Source organism: Sparus aurata, chromosome 13 (genome assembly GCF_900880675.1).
Source record: "Sparus aurata chromosome 13, fSpaAur1.1, whole genome shotgun sequence".
In the NCBI taxonomy this organism is placed as follows: domain Eukaryota; kingdom Metazoa; phylum Chordata; class Actinopteri; order Spariformes; family Sparidae; genus Sparus; species Sparus aurata.
Window position 1 is genome coordinate 35,344,883 of NC_044199.1, and position 12,436 is coordinate 35,357,318.

General features: G+C 40.9%; 1 protein-coding gene across 3 annotated transcripts; it reads right to left on the bottom strand.

Annotated features, from left to right (window-relative positions):
• Positions 1-1,047: 1,047 nt before the first annotated feature.
• lrrc32 (leucine rich repeat containing 32) lies at positions 1,048-11,555 on the bottom strand. Of its 3 annotated transcripts, none has more exons than XM_030437373.1 (3): positions 10,881-11,555; positions 5,580-5,678; positions 1,048-4,880 (listed from the first exon to the last, which is right to left on the bottom strand). In XM_030437373.1, exons 2-3 carry the CDS (start codon positions 5,670-5,672, stop codon positions 3,051-3,053), a joined length of 1,923 nt encoding a protein of 640 aa, XP_030293233.1. In that variant the 5' UTR covers positions 5,673-5,678; positions 10,881-11,555; the 3' UTR covers positions 1,048-3,050. The 3 variants fall into 3 exon arrangements, with proteins under 3 accessions (XP_030293233.1, XP_030293232.1, XP_030293231.1); XM_030437372.1 differs by having other exon boundaries at positions 5,580-5,721; positions 10,881-11,553; XM_030437371.1 differs by having other exon boundaries at positions 5,580-5,724; positions 10,881-11,553.
• Positions 11,556-12,436: the final 881 nt, after the last annotated feature.

Below are 12,436 nucleotides of genomic sequence, written 5' to 3' on the forward strand. Positions count from 1 at the left end.
TTGGTGCAGGCAAGTGATGCCACCTTTTTATGACTGAGAAAACATATTTCATTGTATTCATATATATATATAAAGTCCCTGCTGCATCATGACACCATGACGACTGTTTATGACCTTCTGTCGGCTCTCAGCCTGAAGTAATATCACATTCATGTTTATGAAGTGTTGGATGGGTCATAAACTCATCTGCAGTTATCAGTGAGGTCACCTCTCTGTTCACTGTTTGACATCAGCTTCATGGTAAGTTAAAAAATTTCCCACGTCCCCTGTGGACCATAAACATTAACACATTATTATCACCACTCTTTTTTCTGAAGGAAAGTACCTGACTTATTTATTAGTTAATTAACATAAATTAACTGTCAACTATTAAACATGATCTGTTTTCAGCATCTCAAATAATCAGTTTATCTCTTTTATACCGCTATGAATAAAAAATCTAATTCATCTGTTTGTGTTGGGTATCGGTCATTACTGATTAAACAGCTTACATGATATCTTAACAAACACAACCATACAAAAATAAAAACATTAATATTAGACTGTCTGACTGGTTGACGGAGGTTTTGTTCAATAATCATGAGTAAATATTATGAAATTACTTTAATCTCAGATTATTTTATGAAGTCTTAAGAAACCATGCTTTTCAAAGTCTGACAGAAATGATCATCAGTGTGTCTCATGTGAATACACTGTATATGAAGCAGTTAGCTTAGCTTAGCATAAAGACTGGAATCAGAGGGAAACTGTTAGCCTGCTTCTGTCCAGAAACCTCCAGTTTCCCCGTTTCTAGTCTTTGTGCTAAGCTACGCTAACTGGCTGCTGGATGTAGCTATCGGTCTCATCTCACGCTGTAACAAAGTTCAGCCAATAAAACGTCTCAATAATCAGTGTCTCACTTTGAAAACCTGCTGAACTCCATTCAAAAAAACGAACATTATATAGAGTTAAAAATATTATTTTCAGGTCTCAGTAAAAATAATGAAGTTAAAACTTCTTGTGTTCATAATATTTTATGTTTTTACACAAATGAAATGTCACACAGTGTTGAAGTGAAGAAAAGTCATTTAGTACAAAATACGTCTTACATTTAATATAAAAACATGACAGGACGAGAAAAATACACTCAATAATCAACTTTACTTATCAGAATAATAACAACAACAAAAACAATAATAATGATAATAAACACATTTGAAACTGTGGATCTCAGTGTAGCTCACTACATGACAGCGCTGACTTCATGTCTTCATTTATAAAAATACTTCAGAGTATCAGTTTTTATTTCAGTGTTCAGTTTAACTTCATCACTAAGATCAATATATATTCTATATCCACACAGGCCTGTTGATCCGTACAGAGACGACTTGTTTAAACTGTCTGACCTCATAATCAAAGTTTGTTTATATCTTAGTGTTAACAAAGACAGTCACACACACACAGACATTAAAGTGCAAACTACATGAAAAGTAATAGACGGCTTCATAAGAACAAGTCATGTGACTCTGAACAGCTTTGTGTTTCCTTCTGTAGTGTTTCTGTTTTATTTTTAGCTTAAAGGAAAATTCCCCTCTGAGATTGTTTGACACTGAACGTCACATCACAGTCAGCAAGTCTCAAATGTCTCACTGTTGTAACCCTTCATTTAAACCTGACATATTAGAACAATGATAATTTCTTAACTTGGCTTAGTTTAGCATAAAGACTGGAAACAGGAGGAAACCATGGACATTTAATAAGAACTGGGTATCTCGTCGGAGGAGGAGCCCGGTTGCAAGCTTCTCAAGGAAAGGTGTGACTTGCTGGGTGTAAAATGACCCAGATGTTCTGTTCGACCAGTTGAGCTCAGCACTGGATGAGCATCTAACTTCCTGTTTAGCTCTTTGCTAACATGAATAAAATGATTAAATGGTGCAGCACTTCTAGACTCTCAAAATTTTATCTGACCAAATGAATCAAATATCAGATATCATGGGCTTTGTGATGCTTAAAAACATTTATCTACTGATCTCCACCAAGTCTTTGTGGATCTGAGCGTTCATCACGTGTTGCTACACAGTTTGACCATGATGTCAAACTGTCTTTAAAGGCTCAGAGGAAACTGCTAGCTTAGCTATCTTAGGAAATCTGCCAAACTCACTAATTAGCTCATTTCTATCAGAAAAACACACAAATTAAAGATATAACATCCTAGTGAGATTTAGAGGTGCAGACCGCAGATTATTTATTTTTTATTTTTTAAGTATTTTTTGGGCCTTTTATGGCTTTATTGACAGTACAGCTGAAGATATGACAGGAAACAGGGGGAGAGAGAGGGGGAATGACACGCAGCAAAGGGACCAGCCGGGTCTGCTGCAGAGCCTCGGCACATGGGACGCGTGCCTACCAACTGAGCTAAATGGCGCCCCGAACGCAGATTATTTCACCTTTGGCTGGAGATAAGCTGTTTCCTCCTGTTTTCAGTCCTAATGCTAAGCTAAGCTAGGTAGCAGATGCTTGCATAGTCAAAACGATTTTCATCGTTCAGCGAATAAGAAAATAAGTGTATATTGTAGATAGTCAAACAGTGCTGAAGTGTTTTGTGTGTATTTTTCCATTTACATTCTATAAACTGATGGTTAGCATGTAGCTAATGCTAACACCAAACAGGAAACAGCCCTGCTGTAGAGCCACAATTCCTACAATGACCACTAGATGCTGAAACCAAGAAGTTCATTATAAAAGTCAAACTTCTCATTTAAAGTACAAGAAGAAAAAATATTTTCCACCATAAGTTCTGATTTTTGGACAGTTCTCTGATGGACAGGTGACTGATGGACAGGTGACTGATGGACAGGTGTCTGATGGACAGGTGACTGATGGACAGGTGACTGATGGACAGGTGTCTCAGCCCATCACTGAGCAGATCTGTATGTGTCCCTGAAGTATCACAGACCGTCCCCCTTCAGAAAACTTTACAGCCTACATTCATGTTTTGTGTCTCTGGTTAAACCACTGACCGTCTTCCTTCACGTTCCTTCGTGTTCCTTCATGTTCTCTGTTGATCCACATCAAGCACTGAAGCTCCGGCTGTGTTTGTGTTTCCTGGTGTGACAACATTTAACCAGCAGTGCGAGGACGACCATCAGCAGTAATGCTGTCAGGATGACAGCAACGATGTAATTCTGGATGCTGGCTCGGTGACACATCTTCTGCGTCACCTTCTCGATGTTGACTGGCTCAGAGTACTCGTCGTGGATGCAGGTGACGGTCTCAATGTCTGGGACCACCACCGCCGAGTGCTGCACCATGTGCAGGAAGTCCAGGTTACTGCAGCAGCTCAGAGGGTTGGAGCCCATATAGAGGGTCTTCAGGGAGCGTTCCAGAACCAGCACAGTGCTGGACTCCAGGGTCACCAGGTTGTTGTTCTGCAGGTTCAGGGACTCGATGGAGGACTCCCTGTTCCATACAGGCAGGGTGGTCAGCTGGTTGGTGGACAGGTCGATGTGTCTGAGACTTGTCAGGGAGGACAGATCTGTGTTCAGATTGGAGATGTTATTCTCCCTCAGCAACAGGTGAACCAGAGAGTGCTCCAGACCAGACAGGGAATGCTGGTCCATGTCTAGACCTGGGTTCAGGGACAGGTCCAGAACCTTCAGTGAGGTATTGGTGAAGGCATTGGCAGGCAGAGTCCTCAGGTTGTTCTCAGACAGGTTCAGGAACTGCAGGTTCCGTACTGAAGTGAAGCAGACACACTCTGCAGGATCCTGGTGGATCTGGTCTGATGAACAGATCTCCAGGTTGTTCTGCTGCAGCTGCAGGTGTCTGATTCTCGGCAGTCTTTGAAACACCTGGTGGTGGAGGGTGGCGAGGTTGTTTCCCTGTAAGAAGAGTTCCTCCAGTGTCTCCAGAGTGTTTTCTTTGAACATGAGACTCTGCAGAGAGTTGAAGCTCAGATCAATGATCTTCACCACCCGAAGACAACCTGTGGCAGAAAACGAGCTGAGACAGTTGTTGCTCACATTCAGGACCTCCAGTGATCTAATGCATTTGAAGAAAGACTCTGGTATGCTCCTGAGCTGGTTGTAGCTCATGTCCAGGTGTCTCAGTTTAGGGAAAATATAGCTATATTCAGGATTTCCTGTGACGTTGATGCTCTGGAGTCTGTTTCGTGAAATGTCCAGATACTGAAGCTCATTCTTTTCGAGGAGAAGAGGAAAGTAGGACATTTTGTTTTCACTCAGATCTAAAGACTTAAGTTTGTAGTGGCTTTCAGATTTGCTGCTCTGGAAGAATTCCACGCTGTTCTTACTCAGGTTCAGAACCGTTAGGTTGGACAGGTTGAAGTCTGTGATGCAGGTGATTGAGTTCTTGGACAGATCGAGTTCAGAGAGATGATTTAATGAGTCAAACGCTCCGTCCTCGATCTCCAGTATGACATTGTTGTGGAGGCTGATCTTGGTCAACGATGAGGAGCCGCTGAACGTGTTCTGGGATATTTTGGTGATGCTGTTGCTGTTCAGAGAGAGATTCTCCAGCACTGGCGAGTCAGACAGGAAGTAGTCAGACATTCCTGTGTACAGCCCGTTGTTTGAAAGATCAAGTGAGTGTACAGCGGTAAGAGGCCCAATGTTGATTTTGGACAGAGCGACCACATTCAGATGATTCCTGGACAGATCCAGGACCTTCAGATCTGGCATGTCTTTGAAGAGGCCCGGCTGGATGAAGTGAATCTTGTTGGAGTGGAGCTTCAGATGGTGAAAGCCGGTGTGGTGCGCCAGAGTCTCCTGACTCAGATTCTGCACCTGGTTACGAGAGAGGTCCAACATGTGCACGGCATGAGGAAGTTTGGCTGGGACGCTCTTGAGGCTCAGACCGCTGCAGAACACGTCCATCTGGACCTGAGAATAGAGACAAACACAGGTCTGATGATTTCGGCGTGCTGCCAGCCCCCCTGACCGTGACACAACCCAGCACCTGGATTTAAGTGGATTCATGTGTCAGAGTATCGACAGCGGCTGCAGACAGCAGCTGAGTCCTCTGAGGGTTGAAGACCGAGCTGGTCTCATGATGCAACATGTAGTTCTGTTTACATTAACTCAGAGGTAGCCGACTCTACTCAGACCGAGGTATTGTAAAGAAAACACACCTTTATAACAGTTACAGCTCTTCTCTTCTCCCTCAATAGATTCAAGTATTTCAGTTATTAAGTGAGTTTATAATTGAGACCAGATGTCCAGAGACCCCCCCCCCCTCCAAAAACAGCTCATAAAACTGTCTCCATCTCTGTCTGAGGCCGAGCACACTGAGCTACTCTGCATATTTGTGGGATCCTGAACGAGGCATTCCTCTCTTACACAAACAAACACTGTGATTTATTGTAGCAGACGAGCGACGGGCAGACCAACTCAGATCTGTGGTCAGGAGTTAACATCAGTAAACTTATGAGCCGGACTCTCTGACTCCTGCTGTTATCACTGATTTAATATAGACTGCTTACATTCCTTGTGTGTTGAACATGTGATTTGTGTATGTGGTTTACATTGCAGTTAGTCACAGTAATACTGTAGTGAGGCAGGAAACACACAGCTTATACTCACCACCGTGCATGGCGGGAAGTGGTGTTGAGGTCTTGCAGACGATGCCAGGCAGCAGCTGACGGTCAGCAGGAAGAGTGGCTGAAGACCGGCCATGTTGGTCTGTCAGACACAGAGGAGGTGGAGGTCAGATGGAGGCAGGGAGCTGCTGGAGGTGAAGGAAGAGGGAAGTGAGCAACCTGGCAACAGACGACATGTGGGGCTTTCTGTTGTACAGTGACAGGATGAGTCAGCAGACTGAACCTGATCTGTGCTGCAGGTTGTTGTCAAACAGAGCAGCACTTATTGTTCACAGTGTGACTCATCAGGGTCTGGGCCTCGCTTTTATACAGAAACTTGCAAATGTGTTTCCTGATTAGTTCCAACGAACAAAACAACAACAACATGCAGCCCGCAGGTCGACAATGTGGGAGTGATTATCAGAGACGCTGGGAAGTACCCACTATGACAACACGGACACAGAAAGTTATCTGAAACAGAAACACAGTCGGGTTTGAGTCGACCTGTTGTGACTGTTGTTACTGTTGTGACTGTTGTGATTGTTGTTAATGTTGTTAATGTTGTTAATGTTGTGACTGCCGTAACTGTTGTTAATGTTGTGACTGTTGTGACTGTTATTATTGTTGTTACTGTTGTTAATGTTGTTAATGTTGTAACAGTTGTGACTGTTGTGACTGTTGTTAATGTTGTTACTGTTGTCAATGTTGTTAATGTTGTGACTGTTGTTACAGTTGTGACTGTTGTTACTGTTGTGACTGGTGTAACTGTTGTGACTGTTGTGACTGTTGTTAATGTTGTGACTGTTGTTACAGTTGTGACTGCTGTTACTGATGTAACGGTTGTAACTGTTGTGACTGTTGTTACAGTTGTGACTGTTGTTACTGTTGTTACTGTTGTTACAGTTGTGACTGCTGTTACTGTTGTTACAGTTGTGACTGCTGTTACTGTTGTAACGGTTGTGACTGTTGTTACTGTTGTTAATGTTGTGACTGTTGTTAATGTTGTGACTGTTGTTACAGTTGTGACTGCTGTTACTGTTGTAACGGTTGTAACTGTTGTGACTGGTGTAACTGTTGTGACTGTTGTGACTGTTGTTAATGTTGTGACTGTTGTTACAGTTGTGACTGCTGTTACTGTTGTAACGGTTGTAACTGTTGTGACTGTTGTTACAGTTGTGACTGTTGTGACTGTTGTTACAGTTGTGACTGGTGTAACTGTTGTTAATGTTGTGACTGTTGTTACTGTTGTGACTGGTGTAACTGTTGTGACTGTTGTGACTGTTGTTAATGTTGTGACTGTTGTTACTGTTGTTAATGTTGTGACTGTTGTTACTGTTGTGACTGGTGTAACTGTTGTGACTGTTGTGACTGTTGTTAATGTTGTGACTGTTGTTACTGTTGTGACTGTTGTTACAGTTGTGACTGTTGTGACTGTTGTTACAGTTGTGACTGGTGTAACTGTTGTTAATGTTGTGACTGTTGTTACTGTTGTGACTGGTGTAACTGTTGTGACTGTTGTGACTGTTGTTAATGTTGTGACTGTTGTTACTGTTGTTAATGTTGTGACTGTTGCTACTGTTGTGACTGGTGTAACTGTTGTGACTGTTGTGACTGTTGTTAATGTTGTGACTGTTGTTACTGTTGTGACTGTTGTTACAGTTGTGACTGCTGTTACTGTTGTAACGGTTGTAACTGTTGTGACTGTTGTTACAGTTGTGACAGTTGTGACTGTTGTGAGTGTTGTGACTGTTGTGACTGTTGTTAATGTTATGACTAATGTAATTGTTGTTACTGTTGTGACTGTTGTTAATGTTGTGACTGTTGTAACTGTTGTGACTGTTGTTAATGTTGTGCCTGTTGTTAATGTTGTGACTGTTGTTAATGTTGTAATTGTTGTTACTTTTATGACTGCTGTGACTGTTGTGACTGTTGTTACTGTTGTTAATGTTGTGACTGACGTGACTGTTGTTAATGTTGTTACTTTTATGACTGTTGTGACCATTGTAACTGTTGTTAATGTTGTTACTTTTATGACTGGTGTAACTGTTGTGACTGTTGTTACTGTTGTTAATGTTGTGACTGATGTGACTGTTGTTAATGTTGTGACTGTTGTTCATGTTGTTAATGTTTTTACTGGTGTGACTGCTGTTACTGTCGTTGATGTTGTTACTGTTGTAACTGTTGTGACTGTTGTTAATGTTGTGACTGTCGTAACTGTTGTGACTAGTGTAACTGTTGTGACTGTTGTTATTGTTGTAACTGTTGTGACTGTTGTTAACTGTTGTAACAGTTGTTAATGTTGTGACTGTTGCTAATGTTGTGACTGCTGTAACTGTTGTTACTGTCTTAGCTATTGTACCTGTTATTAATGTTGTAACTGCTGTGACTGTTGCAGGATGCTAACCAGCTAGTCTCAGCTAAAGACCCTGTGCTAAACGTGTCAACAAACACTCCCCTGATGCTCTGAGCTCCTGGTCCTGACTGCTAACCTCACAGCTAACTGAGCTAACAAGCTAACAGCAGCTACAGTTGGTGTTTGGAATGGAGTCACTCACTGCAGTATTTGCATGTGATACCACTGTGTACTTCTACTTCACTACATTTTAGACGCAAATATTTTACTTTGTACTCCACTACATTTATCTGATAAATTTAGTTACTAGTTACTTTACAGATAACATGTGCATCATTTTTTAAATGGATTGTGATGATCAGCTGACTCACAGTATAAACTTTATTAGGAATATCCCGATCTGATCTTCAGGATCAGGATTGGGGCTGATATGGGCATTTTTCCACTGATCAGGATCGGCAATTTTGAACGTAGACCCAAGCCCGATTTCTTTTTTTACGTCAGAGCACAATTTGTGGCAGAACTCAGATGCGTGCGTAATGTTACTCTGCAAATCTGCAGTGTGGAAATAACTTAAATTAGAAAGCGAAAGCAGTCCAAAGGGGACATGTAACATCTGCAGTATGACCATTTCATGAGGGGAAACTAAAGAGCTGCAGTTAATACTACACATTTGACACGGCATATAAAAAACAAACGCTCAAACGCTTAAACAACGAGTTCACTCAAGCAACACAGGCGATACGGAAGAGGATTAGGGCCACATGTGATTTTTTTTTTTAGTTCTGACTTTAAAGTCAGAATTCTGAGATTAAAGTCAGAATTCTGAGAAAAAAGTCAGAATTCTGAGATTAAAGTCAGAACTAAAAAATAAAAATTAACATGTGGCCCTAATCCTCTTCCGTACAGGCGAAGACACCGAAGCAACAAACTCTCGCGGATGCTTTCAAAAGGAAAGAGAAATATCCTCGAGACAGCAATATGGCCAAAAATATTACAGCGTGAGAGAGGTAACTGATTTGATCTCTCTGGATAATCAGCTCATCTCCGTGGTAAAGAATCAAGGTTTTCTTCGTCACCTGGCATTCTTGAATCCCCGGTATGTCCTACCATCTCTGCATTACATCACATTGACTCCACTCTCGAGTTACAGCGTGCCGTATGTGCACTAGTTTGGTGGGTCTCATACAGCAGAGCATGTAAAACAGACAATCGAGGAGATGCTGAACACTGCAAAATAGACAAGCAACGCGTCCACGTCATTTTACGTGACAGCGTAAGGAATATGTAAAAGCAGTGGATGATATGGAGGCACCAAGCGTGGGCTGCGTCTCACACACTTCAGCTGCTGTAACGAGGGTCTGCTGTCACAGTGCAGCGTCACACACTCACCTGCCAACACCAGGAAGGTGGAGGACAATGATGGAACAGCACATGTAGAATAAGAAAGAGCCGTATGAAAGTAAATACTTTGTTTCAACAACATAAAAAAAACCTGTTAAGAACAGCTTGGATGCAGGTACTTTGTTTCTAACTGCAGCTGTATTATCCAGGACAATATGAGTTAGGGCTGAGTATGAGATCAGGACTCTGTATCAGCAGATACTAAATATTAAAGCACTCGGATCGGATCGGGACATCCCTACAGTTTATACAAACATGGAAGTAATATTGATCAGTTGCTTTACAGATACTTTGATATTTAACTACATTTAACATCAGATACTTAAGTTTTTTACTCTAGTACTATTCATATGGGTGACTTTCACTTTTACCAAAGTAATATATATGTGTAGTAATAAGGTAAATAATAATAATAATAAACAAAATAATAATATGTTTACTTTTACTACAGATTGACTTTGAGTACTTATACACTGGCAGAAATTGGTAGTGAAAAAAGTATTTAGATCCTTTACTGAAGTAAAAGTACTGTAACACAAAAATACTCAGGTTTGATTTGGTCTTATTGAAAAACCCTCTCTGCAAACTGTAATAGAAAACTTGACTTGTGTACTTTTACTTTGATTAGAGAAGTATTTTTACACTGTTGTGCGCTGTAAAACGTACAAAGTTAAAATACAGGAAATAAACAGCAGAAAATTAAAAGTAATCAGAAAGTTAAAAATCTTTAAATAAGTTCATCAACCCAAAAATAACTGGACTCAGATGAGTCTTCAAATGTTAGAAATCTTTGGAAAATAACAAATAAATGCACTAAATATCGGCAAATTACGCTTTTTTTTTTTTCTTTATACTTCTGGATTTATTGCACTGATATATTTACTACAGTTAGTGTGGTTCAATATATGAAACACTTAAAGGTCCCACAGAGTCTCAAGTATCATATTTTACTTCTTTTATCTCGTTGAACCTGACAGTAACTCAGACATAATAATAAACAGGATGATTTTGTTTGCATCAGATTTAATAAATATATGATATTTATCAGTTCTTAAAGCTCCATCATGTAACTCTTTACATACTGAGTACTTGAGTATTTGCTGCTGGTATCTTTGTACTTTTACACCAGAAGCCCTTCAGATGGAGGACTTGTATCAAAGTATTAATACACTGCAGTATTGTTACTTTTACTTCACTAACAGAACCATATTGAGTAGTTAATACCAGTACTCCAGTCCACACGCTGGAGGTAAATCTGTGTAAGCTGCTGCTGGCGGCAGACAAACTAGACGCTGCACATCATTCTGCTTTTTTATTTTAGCAGATTACAAATGAAATAAGTCATTAATGTCAGTAAAATTAAGTTAGGGTTACCTTTTTTTTTTTTTTTTACAATGTACTGATACTTTTACTTGAGTACAAGATCAGAGTAAGTGCACACTCACTCACACACGCACGCACGCACGCACGCACGCACGCACACACACACACACACACACACACACACACACACACTCCTACAGTCCATTAATCTAACATGCTGTTTACCTGAGTGTGATCTGATGATTACTGTTGGTCGTTCCTCCTCACCATGTTGACTTGACACACACTCTCTCTTTCACACACACACACACACACACACACACACACACTCACACACACACACACACTATCTAACACAAACTCTCTCTCACAAACACACTAACACACACTCTCTCTCACACACGCTCTCTCTCAGATATCGATGCAGTAACTGAACAAACAGTCCTGCTCTGCTCTCAGCTGTGTTCCCTCCACATCTGAGTCCAGCCATCACATCCTGTGAGAACATCCTGCTGACCCCTCCCACCGCGCTCTGGGAAATGCCTTATAAGGGCGTGGGGAAGTCCAGAGGTGGAGACAAAGACCCTCCATTACTCCTCAACATGGACCTTCTCTCCACACACTCTCATGTTCTCACGCACCGAACTTCATTTGGAATTCAGGCTATTTTAATGTTTGACCACAGAGGTCAGAGTGAACTCAGAGATGAATGTGTTTATCATGGAAACAAAGTCAGACTGTGTCCATGCTCCAAACAGCAGCATGTATTGATTATTGATCATTGATCATCAGCAGATAAATATCAGTTATCAGAGCATGTGTGGGAGTGTTGAAACATCACACATCCCCTTCAGGTCTGTGGGAGTGAGTGTGATTGACCATGTGACTTCTCTCTGGTCCACCACGCTGTAAACAAACTATACACACACACACACACACACACACACACATACGCACAAGCACGCACACACACGCACACACACACACGCACACACACATGGAAGTGACTGTACGCCCGTCTGAATGAGTCAGACTTTCTCCTCTGACTGTTGAGCAAGGCACCGAGCCTCAGACTGATGTTCATCTGAAAAAAACAGGTTTTATTTTGGCAGGATGTCATCTAGAGACTATTGTTGACCTTTAGTTTTTTTTAAATGAATAAAGTAAAATGTTTTGTTTCCTGATGATGTCATCAGTTGGACATTATGGACACATAAATGGACATTTTCTTTCTTTTTTTTTTTGTATTTTTAATAAACTAAAATAAACTAATCAACTAAAAATCACTTTTCAATAAGTTTGGTAAATCTTCTTAACAAATGTCGTCGTATCTGATTGAGTCATTTGTTTCCTCTTTACTGATGAAACACGTCAGATTTTCTCGTTAGTCAGCATTAATGTATAGATCTATGTTCACATCTTCTTTAGTAAAAGTGTAATAATGCATTTTTTTAGGTTGATGGTATGGTGCAAATGTGTTCATGACTGCAGGTGAAAGACACATTTTAGATCCTTTGACTGTGTGACACCAGTCAAAGTACGTGAAGTACAAATACTCACGTCTCTGACAGAAACACTGTCAACTAATAAACTTCAAGGACTGAAGCTAAAAGAACAAGGTGAGCAGAAGAATGTCCTCCTGTGAGTGCTCTATACGGGTACTGTAATTCATGAGATCATGGTGATGAAAACAATCCCGCAGAGAAGTGGAAGAAGATGATGAGGACGGTGTAATGTGCTAGAAAGCTCCTGTAACAGCAGATCTGTGGACTTTGAGTCGG